We start from the raw sequence: 19,023 nt of genomic DNA, 5'->3' as shown, positions 1-19,023 counted from the left end.
GAACATCCATGCCTCGCCCGGGATTCGAACCCAGAACCTTTCTGATGCAAGGCCAGTTCCCTGACCCCTACACAGGCCAGTCGGCGAGGTGGGAATCTTTACCAAGGCAAATTTTTTTGAGTTTGTTTACAGCTGGTTTCACTTCCTTTGGCTAAAAACAGTTTAAGATGGCGACTGTTTTTTTCTTTATATCGTAATTACTGCTGAGCTATACTATTAATATTACTGTGATTGAATTTCTATCTAAGTTATTCAATTCTTTATAACAAAAGCAGAAAGAAGGGGAAAATAATTAATTGAAAGTAAGTTATTGATCTTTTTTTAATAAGTTATTTTGCTTAAAGAACTTTACGAATCGGTTAACGTAGAAATTACATTTTTTTTAAAAATACCATTTAAACCGATTTTCTTTCGAATAGTTGCATGAATGCTTGAAATCTTTACAGATTCTGGAAGCTTCTATTTGCATGTCCATACTAAAACGATAAATGAAGCTTTCCGATGGCAAGAAGTGAAACAAGATATGGAGAAATATAAAGATTTTCATGTAAGTATCAAATATTAGAAATTTTAAGTAGGTGAAGTATGAAAATTTTTTCTTTTTTATGTACTAAATTGTACAATTTTAGCCAGTTGTTGTAGTTTTACCCATCACACTCATTCTCATGAAGTAAGTAGTGTAGATTTAGTCAAATATACAATGAGAAAAGAAAACATCATGAATAGTGTTTAAGATGAGAGTCGCCTTTTTTCTATGCAGGACGCAATCGTTCGAGAACCCATCCTTTACCCTTTCGACCCCACTTTTAAAGCATTAAAATTTAAGTATGAAAATCAGTATAAGTTAAAGCTGACATATTAAAATAAGTATACTATGAGTTCAAAATTTTCTACTTTTCTGGAAATCTCATGAAACAATGCGTCCCAGTCATCTTGAATGTTGTTAAAATATCTACATATAGCATGGGAATAAATAATGAAAATATCAAAAATGCAAGGAATCGCATTATTCTTACCAGATGTTATAGAAACCAGAAGTTGACGGATTAAAATAATCAAAACAAAAACAAAAATTTTGTCTTATGATGTTTTTATCACTAATGGGATATATTGTCCCACTAGTAAGTACGATTAGGATATATTGTCCCAATGGTAAGTAAGATTGAGACAATATATCCTACCGAACGAAATGCGTCAAAATTTTAAATTCTGATACTAAATAGGTGCAATTATTACCATTATAACAACAATAAGAACAATTATAACTCCTTTACTCAAAATATGACAAGAATATATACGCCTCGGGATCTGATCAGGGGTAAGCCAATCCCTGTAACTTAGGGGTAGAGAGCAACCCACCACGAGTGGTAATTACCGGGATGGCGAGGTCCCTACTTTAACAGAGCCATACTTACTAACACTTCTACACACATCCTCACATTCCCTTAACTCACCCTATTGTATGTATTCCCAAACTGTAAATATTCAATAGTGTTTATTTTCCCATTGTACTTTAATTTTACCTTTTTTCATGTTTTACCTTTTTTATTACTTGCAATTTTGTTATTACCTAATAATTGCAGAGTGACATTTTTTCTCTCTCTAGAACTCCATTTTGCTCCCCAAATTTTATTTTTGTCGTGTATGTTTCTTAGTCTAATTTCAGGATGAATGAGAAAAGGGCCGTAAGGCCTCAGACGCCCAGTTCAACTACAACGAACGAATGGCAAGAATATAGTTGTACTTCTTGCCCTTGAGGTGGCTGCAAGACAAATGAGATTAGTCATATATGTAGCGAAAACAAAATCTATGTTATTCTCAAGAAACAGAGTCCCAGACCCCTATCTTGAAATAGATTCTGATAGATTTGAAACAGTAGTGAGTCTTACTTACTTAGGATCAATTATTAGTATTGACAGACTGACTATTGAAATAAAAAATTGGCTCTATCTAACAAATAAGGCTGTCTATGGGGTGAGAAGATTTATTAAATCTAGGTTTCTTTCTATGCAAACAAAGCTCTTCATCTACAAACTTTTATCAGACCAGTCTTAATATACGCTTCTGAAGCTTGGACAATGACAAAACTGGAGGAAGATTGTGTCACAACACTTGATGGAAAGATTTTACGGAGTATACTTGGAGATTTAAATGAAAATAATAACTGGAGAAGGAGATTTAATTTTGAACTGTACAAGACTTACAAACAACCAGATATTATTAAATACATAAAAATAAATAAAATTAATCGGATGAACCACGTGATTCGAATGACAATAGAAAAAAAAAGATACTGCTTTTTAGACCCACCGGAACAAAAAAGAGGGGAAAGCCGCGGCTGAGATGACCTGATTCGGTGGAGTCTAATTTTCTTGCAATTAATAAAATGAATTGGAGAACAAAGATAAATCGGAAGTCACTATAGAGTAATCTTCGAAGGAAGGCATTACCCTACACAGGGCTGTCTGGCTAACTATGATAATGATGACAGTTGTACTTGCTTCAAAATTCAGAAAATACGCAAATTAAAACGAGATTGAATGCCGTGCTCGCTAACAGAAGTCTACCATTTGGAATATGAGAGTGTTTGCGAAGTTCTTTTAGTAAAATTTTTATTTCCTAATGCCTAAAAACCCGTGCAATATTTTTAGCAGTGTACATATTTTAGTGTAGATACGAATTATTAGTGTAGATGCGTTTTGACTTATCCAAAATTAATGTTAGGAATAAAATAAATCATATAGAAGTTCATAACTTTTAAAAAAAAAGACATGTTTAAAAAAAGAACTCAAGGAGTTGAAGTGATTAACCATTGCAGAACGTTCCATTGACATGTTTGGTAGTTATTTTTCTGTAGTCAGCCTGTACAGAGATACCAACATTCGGTCATAAAAGAAAAATAGTGAAAATTAAAAATTTGCTTTAATGTATAAATGTAGATACTCTTAAAATCAGAACATCATCTCTTACTGGGTTAAAATATGCGTCAGCAACTATGGTAAATGACAAATTTTGTGATTAAAGACACCTTTGAACAATGGCTTTGTTGTATTTATACAATCACTTCGTGATTTCTATCAAACTCAGTTGTAGGAATTTCAAATCGAAAATAAGATATTTTAGGAAAGTTACAGATTTTTTTTTTTAAATATTTTTTTTACTTGGTTTATATTTTGTCTGAATGTAGAAGTTTATAAAGAATGTATAGTTTATGTACGTTCATGTATACTTATCTGTTCTTTTAAAAATGACACTTACGACAGTAAAACATATCACATTGACCTATTGCATCACATACTGAAATGTATTGTTGCCTTTCTCCTACCACTCCTTACGTGACAGAGAAGTGGAAACACTTAGAATTCACTTGAATGAGATTTAGAAACTTCTGATCAGGAATATATTTTTAAATGCATAAAAATCGAAGCTTGTAGAGTAAAACCAATTGTAGATTTGAAATCAGCAATATCTGGAAATCAGCAACATCTGGAATACAATCGAAAATATCTGGAATCCGTTTTAGAATCAAACGCAACCGAGAAGAGTAATCTAAGAAGATAGGAATAAAATAATAATTTTACTGCTCCCTTATATTTAAATTTTTTTTAAAAATCGATACTAGGTGTACAGACCAACCATACTAAATTATAGACTCAGAGACTAATAAAATTCATTCTTTACAGATAGAGTTTCAGATTTATAGTACGATTGATGCAATTATTGTAGCTGTGGATGACGTTAGGATCATAAATATGAAATGCTCAGGTAAAAATGAAGTTTTCTCATACAATAGGAAAAGTCAGTATGGTTTATGTTTTCAATTCATATTTAAGCAAAATCACACACCAGTTTCGAGTTAGAGAACTGCCAGATTCTTTCTGTAGATCCAAAAAAGTTATTTCTTCGAATGACTAATTTTGTTTTATCAAAACAATCGTATAAGGTTTTATCATTAAATTTACAACATTGTTTATATTTTACTCAATTATCCATGCGCAAAGATCATAATAGCTGAAGACACTAAGAATCAATCTTTTTTGTTCTCGTGTAGAAGAAAGATCAAAGTTCATGTGGCCAACGTCGACGACCGTTTTCGAACTCCTGTCTTTTAGTAACATAATAAAACATCCACATTGTGAACGCAAAACCCGAACAACTCAAATAAGCTTTAAGAATTCATGTTGCAAGCTTGCGTACACTAAATAAAGTGAGTGCTAATTTTGATTTTCTCTCATATTCATAAGAGCAGCGTTTTGACGTTAAATTTGCCCATATTCCTTAAATTGCCTCTTAGCTCTTCAAACAAGTAATCGAACCTAAGAACTTCAATTTTATCAGTCAAAACATTATTCATTTTCGGAATTCTAAGTGAGAATTGCTTTCCTTCAAATAAATTATTAATCATTTCTAAAATTAGTAATAAAATGAAATAGTTTTATTTGGATCAAAACTATTGCTTAAGAGTTTTTTATTTCCCTTTATCACTCTCTCTATATAAAAACGCATGCATATGTTTGTTAAAAACTCGAAAAGTTAGAATATATTGGGATCTTGTATATATTTAGCTGTTAGCAAAATATCAAAGGGTTGTGAGTAATTAATTACACCTTTCCGGCATTATGCGGTTCGGGAATATTGTTCAATAAATTTCATTTCTGAAACCCATTATTATAATAAAATAGTGCCCGGTCATGGAGTCAGCATTTTTGAAAAATATTTTAAAGAAGCAAACAAAAATTTAAATATTTTTAAAGCACACTACACTCATAGTTTAAATGTAAAAATAAAGCAATCTGGAAGCAAATATGCAAGACAACAGAAGTTATCAAGTATTGAAGAAACATTACATGTAACCGTTTCAGTTTTATTTTTAAACATAAATATTCCTACATTTAATCGTTCAATCTTTCTATTCGTTGGATTTTGTGTAAATTGATTTTAGTGTTCTTCGAAAAGTCCAGTGTTGCTAATAGCCATTAATAACAGAGGACGGGCTTAGTTATTATTCATATGTGTTGGCGGCAAAAGATATTGTGTCTTAATAGTGGTTATAGCCGCACAAACTGGGCAATACATAAAAAAAAACAATGACGAAAAGTAGTAAAAGAAATTTCTCACTTGAGTCTACCATTTTACCTTAAAAAGAGCAGTTCTCTAATTTCAAAATCGAAAAATTATGGCAGATAGAACTGTGTTGTTTTTGAGAAAGAAATTCTTAAGATGGAACAATTGTGCTATCTTCTTTTAATTTTAAAGGGGCATTAAAGACATATGAGTTCAATTATTCGAGGAATTATGAAGCATAAATCATGTTACCTTTTAAAATTTAAAATAAAATTGGATCTGAAATCTGCTGAAAGTATTCTTACAAAAAAGATTTCCATTCACTTTTCCGTCTTCTACCCAACAAGATCCCAAACTGAAAGAATTCAGATGTTTTTCATATGTTTCGACATTAAGCTCCGATAACAAGTTCTGATATTAAAACTTACTCATGTACCGTTACCCCTTTGGCTGTGATCTCAAAATTTAAATTTAGAACGGTTACCCAGGTTATTTCGTAGATAAATATCTAATGAATTCCAGAAAACTTTTAACATTTAAAACTCATTTTTATTGCACCTCTAAATCTTCAAAAAACATATTTTCACACATTTCCAAATGCTAACATGGGAATAAACATTTATACATTAATTAAAACAAAAATGCAACCTTAAACCACTCAAGCATAACCTTCAATTTCTACAGTTCAAAAAAGACATTTATAAAATAAGAACTGCATTTAACATTACTAAAAACACAGACTTGGTTTATGATATCTATAAATCACACTTAAATACTGATTGTTCTCCTACACAAAAAAACACAACATAACAGTTCAGAATTTACGGTAAATGATTCCTCTAAAATGTTAACGAAATAAAATTTAACGTTTTATAAGTACCCAAAAGAATTTACTGTAGGCCCATTTCTCCAGCTATTCTAATTTCAAGAGACTTAGGCAGGTAGAAGGGGAACACCGGACGTCCAGCATAGATTCCTTCGGACTTGGCCCATCGTCTCGAGGATATCGACTTTTGGCTAATCCCGGTAGTCCTTCCCGCTAGAGACTTCAGTTTAGCTTTCCCTAAGATTACGATCCACCATCTCCGAGGTACTGTCACGAACCACTCCTTCAGCGGACAAACTCCGCATCCCCAAGATACTGCTCTGGTTAACCGCTTACTGCTGATTACTACTGCTACTGCTTTCAGCCATCATCATCATCATCATTTGGGATTGCTCAGGGCCTTTAGGCCCCGTAGGGGCCTTTTACCCTTCCATCTGGTACTAGTGAGATCTGACTTGGTTGTATCTGTGCTAAAAGAGAAGGAGAGAGAGAGAAAAGAAGGAAACAAATGTAATATTAGTTTAATATTAGATGTGCGCGACTGCAGCGCCCAAAGCCACGCCTACATTTGAAGTTGAAAATTAGCGCCAGTTATGGCTAGCGGAGAAATATCAAGTAAATAATATTGAGATAATGCAATCAGCGCCAATAAAGTTTAGCGGTAAATGTTACAACTAAATTGGCCCTTTTAAAAGCCTTTTTTAATATTAAAATTTTTTAAAATTAATTAAAATTTTTCGAAAGTATTGCATCACTAGTTAGAAAGTATGCAATAGGTCTGATTTTAGAGTCCTCTATTAACATATCTGCCTCAAAAATTTTATAAAAATTTGCTGCATTACATTTCATCGCATTTTTAAAAAATTTGGAATTTAGATCAACAATTGTTTCAGTTAAGGTTTTAATGTGGAAATCTCTATGGATGGCACTATTTCTTATGAAGTATGGCATTCCACTCATTTTTCTTAGAATTTTATTTTGGAAAGTATTTAATTTCTTTGTTTGCTTTTTATTCAAGTTGCACCAGGCTGGGGATGCATAAGTTAAGATCGGTCGAATATATGTTGTGTATATGAATTTTTTGTTTTTAAGGGACATTTTTGAAAAGGGTCCAAGGATACATTTCAGTTTATTATTAATGCCATGGGCTTTACCAAGAATATTATTAATATGATCGTCCCAGTTTAATTTATTATTAATTGTGAGACCTAAATATGTAGCTTGGTTAACAATTGGAATTTGGTTTTCATAAAAGGTTAGAGTATTTGTAATAATTTGGCTTCTTGGCTTCTTAATAATAAGCACTTTGGATTTTTGAGCGTTAATATCAATTTTCCAATTTGAGCACCAAGTTTCAAGTGTGCTGATGTTATCCTGTAGTTTTAATAAGGCATTATTTGCAGATTTTGACTTAATAATAATTCCTGTATCATCTGCAAAGAATGCAGTGAGGCAGTTGTGATCGGTTCTGTTAATTGGAAAATCTTGTGTAAAAAATAGATAAAGAATGGGTCCAAGGATACTTCCTTGGGGGACCCCAGCTTTAATAATACGCCTAGTTGAAAGTGTATCATCAATTTTAATTTTAAATGAGCGGTTGCTTAGGTAGTTTTTTAGTAGAATAATTAGGTCACTATTAAAGTTTAATTTAATCAATTTATTGATGAGTCCAGCATGCCAGACTCTATCAAAAGCTTTTGTTACATCTAGCATTAAAAATGCTGAGCATTGCTTGTTTTTAATGGCTTGGCCGATGAATTCAATTATTCTAATTAACTGTTTAGTTGTACTTAATTTTTTCCTGAACCCATACTGTTCGTCGGGTAGTGTTATGAGTTTGTCTTCAATTCTGTAATAGATTATTCTTTCATATATTTTGCTTAATGAGGGGAGTAAACTTATAGGTCTATGATTTTGAGGCATTACTGGATTTTTAAGTGGTTTTGGGAAAAGAATAACAGTGGCTTCTTTCCATTTAGTGGGAAAATAGCATAATTTAAGGCAAGCGTTAATGATATTAGTTATATAATTAATGCAATTTGTTGGTAAATTTTTAATCATTTTGTTAGTGATTTGGTCACCTCCTGGTGCCTTTCTAGGTTTGAGCCTTTTAATTAGTGCTGTAATTTCATCATTGGTAGTGGGACTAATGCTATTTTTCATTACTATATTACTGAAATAATTTCTGTTTTCTTTTAAAATTTGATCTTCGAAATCATCATTAGTATTATTGTTGTTTTCTGTAAATTGATCCTCCATCGTGTCTGCAAAAGCTTCAGCTTTGTCTTCTGAAGTGAAAACTAGACCATTTTTACCGTGGATGGGTCTATTTATATTTTTATTAATTTTAAGAGCTTTAGCTAATTTGTGGATAGAATTATCGTCGGTGTTAAGTGCTTCAAGTTTCTCTTGCCAACTTTCGTTGCGATGATCTTGGCACTGTTTTTTAATTTTTTTGTTCAAGTAGTTTATTTCAGATTTAAGCTGAGGATCAAAAGATTTATGCCATTGTTTCCGAATTTTGTTTCTGTATTTTATCAGTTGTCGGATGTGGTCGGGAAGTTTCATGAAATTAGGGATTGCTATTTTTTCGGAGGTTGATTTATAAAATGCATCTGTTAGCATAGTGTTAATTTTGCTAATGGTTAGGTCTATATCTTTAGGACTATTAAGTTGGTAGTCATTTGGTTCCAAGTTTTCCAGATACTGTGTATAGTTTTGCCAATTTGTTGTTTTAATTTTTTGGGGGTTTGCTTTGGTATTTTGCAAGAATGTGGAGAATACTGGTAAATGGTCTGAGGATAAATCATTTATTACATCAGCACATAGGGGATAATTTGAGTTTGTAATAAAGTAGTCAAGAATATCAGGTCTATGATTAGCAAAGCTAGGGTAATAGGTTGGATGTATTGGTGCTACCACTTTTAAATTTTTTCTATTTATAATGTCTTTTAGTGCAATTCCATTTTTATTATTATTTCGACACCCCCAAATAGTATTTTTGCTGTTGAAGTCACCTCCAACAATGGTGTCTATGTTATCATTAAAAATTGAGTCAATATCTTGTTGTTTCAGGGTATTATTGGGAGGATTGTAAATAGATGAAAATTTATATTTTTTATTATTAATGCTTAGGATAATTGTTACTAGTTCAAATCCATTGCTGTTATCAATATCCAGTAATGTAGCATTGAGATATCTTTTTGAGAGGATCGCGGCCCCGCCGCCTTTATGTGTGAGTCTATCACACCTGAAAGTATCATAATTATTAATATTTAGTTTATGTTGTGGGGTGAGGTGCGTTTCTGTAAGCATACAGATATCTGGGTCGTGGTTTAACAGAAAATTTCTTAATTCGTCTAATTTAAATTTAATTCCATCCGCATTCCAGAGGGTTAATGTAATTGATTTACTTGTATTAGTTGTATTAAGCATTATTGATATTGTTTCTATTAAGAGCTGAGTTTAAAATATTGGTGAGTCCAAGTCCATTAATGCTATCTATTAAAGATTTAAGTTCGGCTATTAAGCCTTTTGCTACAGTTATAGTCTCTTTTAGACTATTATTTATGGTTTCGGTTTCGTTATCGGAATTTTTTAGGATATCAGCATATGATTTTCCTGTGATAGTTCTAGTCGGAAAGAATTGAGGTCGTTTATTGTAATTGCTATTATTGTGGTTATTTATTTTTGGCCTTTTTGGGCATTGGCTGTAATTTGCCGTGTGATCACCGTTGCATAATGCGCAGGTTGCTTTTGAATCTGATAGTTTTAAACATTGGCTGGTTAAGTGATCTCCAGCACATTTTAGACATTTAGGATCATGCCTGCAAAAATTAGCAGAGTGAAAGAACTGCTGGCACCTGTGACATTGCTTGGGGCCCGGTCGTCCCCTATATTTTTCGATTTTGATACCACTTAGATTATTTAGCATAGTTATGTTATACACATTTTTAGATTGTGCGCATAATGGTAATGTGATTAAATAAAGTGGGATAGGAGTTTTAGTGCCATTTCGGCGACTGGTCATTTGGGTCATGCTAATTACATTTAATTGATGTTCATCCATTAATTCCTCTTTAACTTGATTAAGGTCTATATTAATAGGCAAGCCTCTGATGACAACTCTCATTTGCTTGTCATCTGGGATAATAAAGGTGTGGTGTTTAACGTTTTTTGCTATGAGAAAATCTATAATTTTCCTGCAAGTATCATTATCATGTGGGTAGATTTTAATAGTATCAAAGTATGTTCGACCGTGAAATTCGGTCATTTTATTCATCCTTAGTGATTCATTTAGATCATTCCATGTTACTTTGTCGTCTTTAATTATTATTGGGGGGGTTTTGGTTTTAGGTACTTGTTTGTTTACATTTGAATTAAAATTTAAGTTTTCATTTTGAAAATCGTAAGTTTGTTGGTTGTTTTCTATTAGTTGGATAGGATCTTCAGAGTCAACCAATGGGATACCGTTATTTGAGTAGGTATTCGTATCCATTTCTCCTTCGTCGTTATTATTATTTATAGGGGGAAAATCATTTTCGTATTCTCCATCGCTATTTTTATCATTAAGTTTTTTCGAAATCGAGTTAGAATCACCCGATAATCGTCTTTTAGGTTTAGAAATTCGGGCAGACATTGAATTGATAAGTATTTGCCTAGGCGTTAAGGGTGAGGATCCAGGGCTGGTGACGTAAGCACCTTTCGGGGTTTCTGCATTCTCATTGGCTGTTAGCCTATTTTTCTTAGTGGGATTCCGATTTAATGTAGGAATATGAGATTTTTCTGAATTATTCCCAGTCAATTTAATTTCATTTAATTGCTGGAATTTATTTGATGTTGTTATAGGAACAGTAATTGTTGGGGATTTGGGTTTAGCACCCCTTTTAACTGTTTGATAATCCTCTCCCTTGGGAGTAGCATTTGATTCGTATTTTGACGACTTGCTCGACGCCATACTGCTTTTAAATGAAGCATCAGGATTTATGTCATTATAAAAGCCAAATGAGAGTTTATGTTCTTCATTTTTTGATGCTGGGCATTTTCCAGCATCTCTGTTTATCAGTAAATTAATCTGATGTTGGATATTATCTCGAGTAATTTTATGTTGCCTCAGAAAAAATTGGTTTTGTGGGTTGGGCTCGGCCAATTGAAGGTCGGCAATAATATTATGCTCTCTAAAGAGTTCATCATACAAGGAATCTTTAAAGGAATCCAAATCAAACGTTTTACTCAATTGCTCTTTAGCCATAGCAAAAATAGTAATATCCCTAATCTCAATAAATTTAGACCGACAACCAAGGTTGCTAGGAGAAATTAGCTAAAAGCAATTCAACACAGTGATATAGTCATACGTGACCGTTAGTTATCACCTGAAAATCAGTCACCCTGAGCCACTTGGGCGTTCTTGACAAGGGAAGGATTTCAGTGAATGCTTATCTCAATATTCAATAAAAATAATCAAATTAATAATAAGAGCAATCGAGATATAAATAACATACGTGCTGATGAGATGATAACAGTCTTAAAAAAGACTAGGATAGTAGTTAATAGGTGGTCTTGAAAAAGACCTTTTGTTTTGAAAAAATGACTGCCTGTTTACAATAACTCCGACGAACTCCAGAACTTTTCTGAACGAACGAACTCGAACCGAACTGTCTGAACTCCTACTGAGGAACCGAACTCTTCTCTACAATCACGGGATCGCTTTTATACTATCTCCTGCTTTCAGCCACATTCGTCGCTTCTCTTTTATCCTCCCTTCAACAAGGCGAAAGAATCTAGACTGACCTGTTTACCATGTCCAGAGTCATCCCGCATCCGGCGGACGTCAGAACCAAAAAAAGATCCCTGAGAAAAGCCGTCATAAATCCACCAATACCCTATACAAGTTATAATACCATCCTCAATAAATATTAATAAATTTAGTTACATAGATTTCACCCCAAAAATCCCTTTTTAAGACTAATTCAGAATTTCTAAAAAAAATATCATTATTATGATTGAATTTAAACTTTACCGTAGTGGTGCCATCTACAGAAAAATAATCTATCTTTGAAAGTATTGAAAAAAAAACCTATAATAAATTTCAATTTATTACACTCATGAATAGGTACAGCTGTGTCTTTTTAATATTATGAGTTTATTGAACCTTTCTTAGATTTCTGTACTTTTTACTTTAAAGTAGAATATTTACTACATATATAAAATTTTTTTAGAGAATTATCAAGAGAGAATTATCAACTTCAAAATGGAGTTGTTTAACCGACTCTAGGAGAAACTTTAGTTTAAAGAAAAATCTTAATTAATCTGTAATATCAAAATTTAATGCGTTATTTAGATATGAAGGATATTGCAAGTACATCCACCCCGACAAAAGAATTCACTTCAACAAATACTCCAGATCACTCTACTAGTACTTATACTACTGAAAGTACTTCAACAGTTGGTTCAAATGACGAAGAGAAAACTGGTACGACTATTTTCACCAGGGAAGATCAAAATACAGAACCTTCCTCGACAACTAAAAGAACTTCTCTTGAAGATACAATTTCCAGCAGTAAGTAGTTTCATGAATAGTTAAGGTATATTTTCAGCAGTAAAGTTGCATAGACGCCGCTGAAATTCCACATAACTAAGATAACAAGCTTCCTCTAGAAATTAAAAAAAAAAAAAAAACCTGTAGTGAAACTTCTGTACGAAAATTTAAAACCTACCTATTTTTTTTTCTTCCAAATTAGTAATCTTAGAGTAGAGTGGTCTTTCATAGATTCAATAAAAGAATTAATTTTTTTCTGAAAAGTTAGAAGTGACTTTTCAAATTTTCTTCTAAAAATTTTGCAAAAAGTTTTTTAGTTTTTTGTGAAAACTGCTCATCTTATTTATAAACCTATTTTCTGCTACCTTTACATTTGAACAATATTATTATTCGTCGTAAAACGTAAATTTTGAAGAAGTGGTATTTAAATAATATTTAAAATAAGTTGATAATTTTTAATATGATAACCATTTTAGTTTTTTAAAAAGACACCGAAAATGCCTAATTTCAGACCAAAATTTTATTACTTTTGTTATATTTTGGTAATCTTAAATGGTTTTGTAACTTCAAAAAAGAAATTAAAAACTGCAATGATTAAGTTACCATTTATTATGTTTTTGAAGTACAAGAGAGAGCACAAGAGTTTCTGCGGCTGAGGGTCAGTTTTTAAATTGTGTGGAACTGCAGCTTCAAATTCATAAATAAACAATTTATATACTGTTAATGCAATCTGTCAAATTTTTTAAAGTGGTAATGAAGTAGAATTAAAAAAAATTTCAATTTGAAGAAAAAACAAGTAGATGAGAAACCTTTTCGAATAATTTTGTAATGCTCGTGAGGAAGTGTAGTTTTAACCATTTTTTAGTAACCGTGAGAAAAATATAGCTGCACTCTAAAAACAGAAAAAAATTAAAAACAGGATACAGACACATAGTACCATATATTTTCTTCACATAAAAGTTACATAGATTATGTCCATCATGGATATAAAGGGCGCCAAAGAAATCAAATGATCAAAACGTTTTCATTCTTTGAAAAGTACAGAAAAAAAATCGTCGCTCTTTTTTACTTTTTAAACAGCAACTTTCCTCTTCAGCAGCAGAAGATGAAGAAAGAAGCAGTCGCTGAGAGTTTTCGGTACATGCTTATCATTTTCGTGCATTTCATTTCCAGTATCCGCCAACTGCCGTTGTCACTTAGTACTTTTCGTTGCAAGATTAATCGAGATTTAGGACCTAAGTTTCTCGTCAATTACCAGTCTTTATCTTTTCGAGAAAAAAAATAGAAACGTTCATACAAGAGGGGTTTTAGGAGGATCAAAGAATATAGGCGTTGTGATTCTTAGTAAAATAACGATTTCTTTCCTTCCAAGTTTTAATGTTTTATGACAATTTTAATTTATATCGTCCTTTTAAACAAAGAAATGTAATTATTCAGTTTCTAAATACACATAATGTAATATCCTATTTTCTGTCGTTTAGAGCTTAGTTCATATTCACCTACATTTTCATTTGAATCAACAAGTGCTTCAACGAAGGGTAACAACATTGCTACTTCAGAGGAAAGTACTTCAACCCATTTTACCAACATAGTGACTTCAGGTGAAAGTACCTCATCGCAAGTTACCAACATTGCCACTTCGGGAGATATTATTTCAACACACTCTTCCAGTAGTGGGACTTCATGTCAAAGTACTCAAACGGATTTTATTGGCATTGTGACTTCAGGTGAAAGTACCTCATCTCAAGTTACCAGCATTGCCACTTCAGGTGAAAGTACCTCATCGCATTTTACCAACATTGAGACAGATGAAAGTACAACGACTATTAGTACAAGTGACATCGATAAGACTGGAGTATTTACCAACACTAAGGAAGGCAAAGAGGAAAATACCACTTTAACAACTGCAATGCCTTTGATTAATGAAGCAACAGCAAAAAGTAAGAACTTCAGTAAAATCACTTAAATACGGAAATAAGTAAATGAAAACTATTGAGTTAATATGAAGTATGCTTATATAGGAAGGTTGCCTAATTCGTACAACTTTTAACATTTAAATTTTTATGACTCACAAATCACTTACAATTACATTTGAAGTGTCTTAATAATAAAATAAGACTGTTTAGCTTCTTTTATTATTTTTAGTAATAATATTTTTGCAGTAAGTAATGAAAAATTATTGTTTACGCAAGGTCTGAGATGGGTTCGGTTTATGAAACCGGTTTTCTAATTCGTACGATCCCTAAAAATTTTATGATTTATATGATTAAGTGAATTTATATGATTAAGTGAATAAATAGATTATATATAACCAAAACAACCTTATTTAGAAAAAGCCATAGAATGAAAATAATAAGACCACTCTATTTAATGAAGAAATACCAATGGTCACCTACGATCATAATCATATTTCAACGACTATCAAGAAATCTAATTCTGCTTATCAAGCACTTCTACCATTTTTTTCTCACAATTCCAAGACGTCTTTAATTACAAGAAGAAACATTTATTTAATGTGCATCCTGGTTTTTTAGCAACATAACACAGCACAATGACCTCAAAATTAAAAACTCTTATCTGCAAAGATTAAACGCATCGTTCTTCTACGAAGCTTCAAACTGTGCACAATGCAATTTCTAATCCTCAATTTCGATTCAATTAAATATTATTAAATCGAATATGATAAATGAAATAGATTAACGCTCTATTCAGTTATGCCGCAGCCTTCATTATTAACGACAGAGTATTGTCGAAATACTTTAACCACTCAATTTAAATTATCAACATCTTCAAGATGAACTGATTCATCTGAAGCAGTAGACCTTCGGGGGAGGGGAAGTGATACAGGGACTTGAGATATTTGTTGATTCGCATCAATATTTAATGATTTTTGTAAATATGTACACCTATTTTGTAAATAACTCCCTTATCCCAGATTATTTTTTGATTTATATCTTTCATTTTGTATACCTCTTCATCTTTACAAGATTTTGATTATTCTCGTTTAATTTTACGCTTACGTAAACAAATCTCGCACTCTTCTTTCCTCATTCTTTTTTACCCAACTTAAATAAAAGAGCATCTAGCGAACAAATTTCCACAAATTTAATTTTTTACTATAAAACAAGATTTATTAGCAAATGATAAAATCCTTCTAATAATGGTGCGTACAACAAAGTGTAATGGTACTAGGAAGTAAAACTTACGAAAGAAGACATAATTTTATTATGGATAATCCCCAGCACCAATGCAGGCGTCATTTTTAACTGATCTTATTTAATAGTACAAAGCCAAATGTGTGAAAAATCTTTATAATTTTGAGTTTTCTTATAAAAGTAAGAAAACTATTTGCTTGAAATTTTTTTAAAAATTTTAAGATTTTCAATAAAATTACATTTTTTTATCCATTTGTAATTTATTGACTGTCTCTTAAACATCAAAAATCTTTAAACTTCATTGATATATCTGAGAAATTGAGAAATCGCATGATCTAAACACTTCTAAAATTATTTCTGTTCTATGTCGACTCCTAAATTCCATGCTTAATTTTATAATATTTTTATAATCATTTATAGAGCAACCACTAGTGTTTATTGTCCTGGGAACTACTTTCTTATTAGTTCTTGTTGGAGCCACTTTGTCAGCACTAACATACAAAAGGTATGTATCATGTTATTCCTTATTATAAGATTTGTGATATTGATGATCGTGGCAAGCATAGTTCAGTTTGACATGCATTCATACATGCATATTTCTCACTTCTTCAATTCGGAGCATAGGGCTTCCATTATAGCTTTACACTTCACGCTGATTGTGGCCAGATATTCTGTCTCTTTCCTCGTCTTTTCTACTGTTTTCAATTCACTTGTAATCGTTTTGTGAAATTCCTCTTCGAAAGCAAATATCACCCAATGCTTAATCCTTAGTTTTCTTGATTCGGCTTAAAATTACACGGCAACAGAGTTGAACACTGGTTGTCATAAACTAACAATTGGATCGAGTGTTCAAAGACGGTCATAAAATGAAATAAAAATATAATCGCCCAGTAATTTTAGATCTTCCTCTATTTCAATTGCCTTGAGGGCTCCACTATAAAACTCGTTTTAGTGTAAGTTTCTCAGCTTGACACGAATTAGTTTCAATATAAGGCAGGCAAATATATTTAAAAAAAAATACAATTATGCATTTTTTTACTTAGTCAATGTTTATAAAAAAAATCATGTTCATACGCATACGCTAGTGGCCTAAAGCGCGATACTGCAGTGAAAATTATATATATATATATATATATATATATATATATATATATATATATATATATATATATATATATATATATATATATATATATATATATATATATATATATATATATATATATATATATATATATATATATATATATATATATATATATATAAGGGCAACAACCCCTATATTTTGGTGGATTTATTTGTCAAGAAGGCAGGAATAATGAGAACATGTTGAGCACAAGATTTTATTTACTAAATAGATCGTGAAGCCGAAGTCACATCCCCGCTCTCCCGGCTGGAGAGGGGGGAGGACAAAGTTCCAGTCAGATCCGACGGAGTTTAGTTGGTAAACATTATACACCAAAAAGCCACGCTAAAACATTGCTCCTGCATTATATAGGATGATTAAAGGTTGTGAAGAGGTTAGTCATATTGCCTTTTTCTGTGTATTCTTACGCCTCTTCAATTTATTTATTACTCATAGCAAATCGTTTAATCTTTCCATATATGGAAGTGAAAGATCTTAAAATAACTTCTCTTTTGAAGTATAAATCTAATTATTATTCATTGGCATGTTTTTAGCCTTGAAGTCCCGAAATAGAACTTCTACCCTTATCCTTTACTAAAGATATTTTATGAAAAGGAATGAAGTCTTAATGCTTTTATTAATACAAAAGTATTTAATTTTTGTATTACATATATATACCGTTTTTACAAATAACTCCTCACTTGTTAAATGGTGGTTTCAAATGTTTTGAGGTATCGTCTTACATATAACTTTAATACCTTACTAATTAACTAATTAATACCAATTTGCACTTTTATTTTTTTCAGGTTGAGGAAGAGTGTCCTGATTGCAATGAAGTGAAAGCATCTTCACTTCATGCATCTGAACATCACGTAGAATTAATAAACATCCTTATACTTTATGAAAACTTTATGTAGTTATGAATATAATAGTCTGTGTTGATTAATAAATTTTAATGATAACAACTATGAAAGATAATAAAGAATTTAATGTCATACTAAAATATTTTTTTAGTTCATATAAAAACTAAAAAAAAACATGGTAAAAAGTGTATTTTTTTCCCTTTTAACAATTTATTTTAAACAAATTAATTTATAATATACATTTTTATATGTTTATACGTAACCATTAAAATGGTATCCAAAGAGAGCAAATGCAACAAAATATAGTGACAAGAAAATAGCTTCGATGGTTGAACATTTACTCTTAAATTTAATATCGGTATTTTCTTTTATTAGTTATTTTTTTATTAGTTTCAATATATATATATATATATATATATATATATATATATATATATATATATATATATATACATATATATATATATATATATATATATATATATATAATATATATATATATATATATATATATATATATATATATATATATATATATATATATATATATATATATATATATATATATATATATATATATATATATACATATATATATATATATATATATATATATATATATATAATATATATATATATATATATATATATATATATATATATATATATATATATATATATATATATATATATATATATATATATATATATATATATATATATATATATATATATATATATATATATATATAATGAAAAAATGCAGATTAGCGTTGAAAATTAAGAAAATAAGGTAACATTGATAATAAGGATTTTTTTACTGCACATAAGATACAAGTACATAGGACTCATAAAATAAGTAAAAACACAAAGACAACATTAAAAGAAGAATCATTATTAATAAATAAAATACTTTTAAAATTTAAAAAAAAAACTAAAAAGTTGGAAAACAAAATAAGGGAAATATATAATTTCGTCATCAGCTCACACAATTATATCCGCAATAAAAAGTGCTTTCTAAATTGTATTAATACAGACTAAACACAACATATCTACAAAATAGTATACTATTGTAGTGATCATTCGATTGTTTCTATCAAGAGTATGCTATTCGCTTTCGCTATATTTATACATTAGGGGCCGTTCAAAAAGTACGTACATCCCGAAGGGGGGGAGGGGATTTGCTATATTGTACGGTTTTGTACGATGGGGAGGGGGAGAGGTATTACACAAAGTACGTACATTATAAGCATACACCAAATTTAAATTTGACTTTTTCCTACACACTCCTTAAAAAAATATTTAATTTTAATTAAAACATAATTATTTTAATTTTTATGAAAAAGGGGGGTAGACTAATAAAATGTACGTACTCTAGGGGGGGGGGAGTAAGACCTTCTGTACGGTAATGTACGAAGGGGGGAGGGGAATAAAATTTCTCCATTTTTGTG

General features: G+C 30.9%; 1 protein-coding gene across 1 annotated transcript; it reads left to right on the top strand.

Annotated features, from left to right (window-relative positions):
• The first annotated feature begins 449 nt into the window (after positions 1-449).
• Positions 450-17,688, top strand: LOC147808548 (uncharacterized). Its single transcript, XM_087165203.1, has 6 exons — positions 450-547; positions 3,684-3,765; positions 12,231-12,449; positions 13,910-14,368; positions 16,004-16,088; positions 17,516-17,688. The coding sequence occupies exons 1-6, from the start codon at positions 524-526 to the stop codon at positions 17,547-17,549; spliced, it is 903 nt and encodes a 300-aa protein (XP_087021329.1). The 5' UTR covers positions 450-523; the 3' UTR covers positions 17,550-17,688.
• The last annotated feature ends 1,335 nt before the right edge of the window (positions 17,689-19,023 follow it).

The sequence above is a fragment of the Parasteatoda tepidariorum genome, chromosome 5, assembly GCF_982258835.1.
Source record: "Parasteatoda tepidariorum strain Cologne lab strain chromosome 5, Ptep-v5.0, whole genome shotgun sequence".
In the NCBI taxonomy this organism is placed as follows: domain Eukaryota; kingdom Metazoa; phylum Arthropoda; class Arachnida; order Araneae; family Theridiidae; genus Parasteatoda; species Parasteatoda tepidariorum.
This window is presented reverse-complemented; position numbering and strand designations above follow the sequence as displayed.

Bases quoted from the DNA above. Each gene is read 5' to 3' on its own strand.
- LOC147808548 (XM_087165203.1), top strand. From the start codon at position 524: ATGGAGAAATATAAAGATTTTCAT. The intron at 3,766-12,230 runs GTAAAAATGAAG...TGCGTTATTTAG, and splicing joins CATAAATATGAAATGCTCAG to ATATGAAGGATATTGCAAGT. The intron at 12,450-13,909 runs GTAAGTAGTTTC...TCTGTCGTTTAG, and splicing joins TGAAGATACAATTTCCAGCA to AGCTTAGTTCATATTCACCT.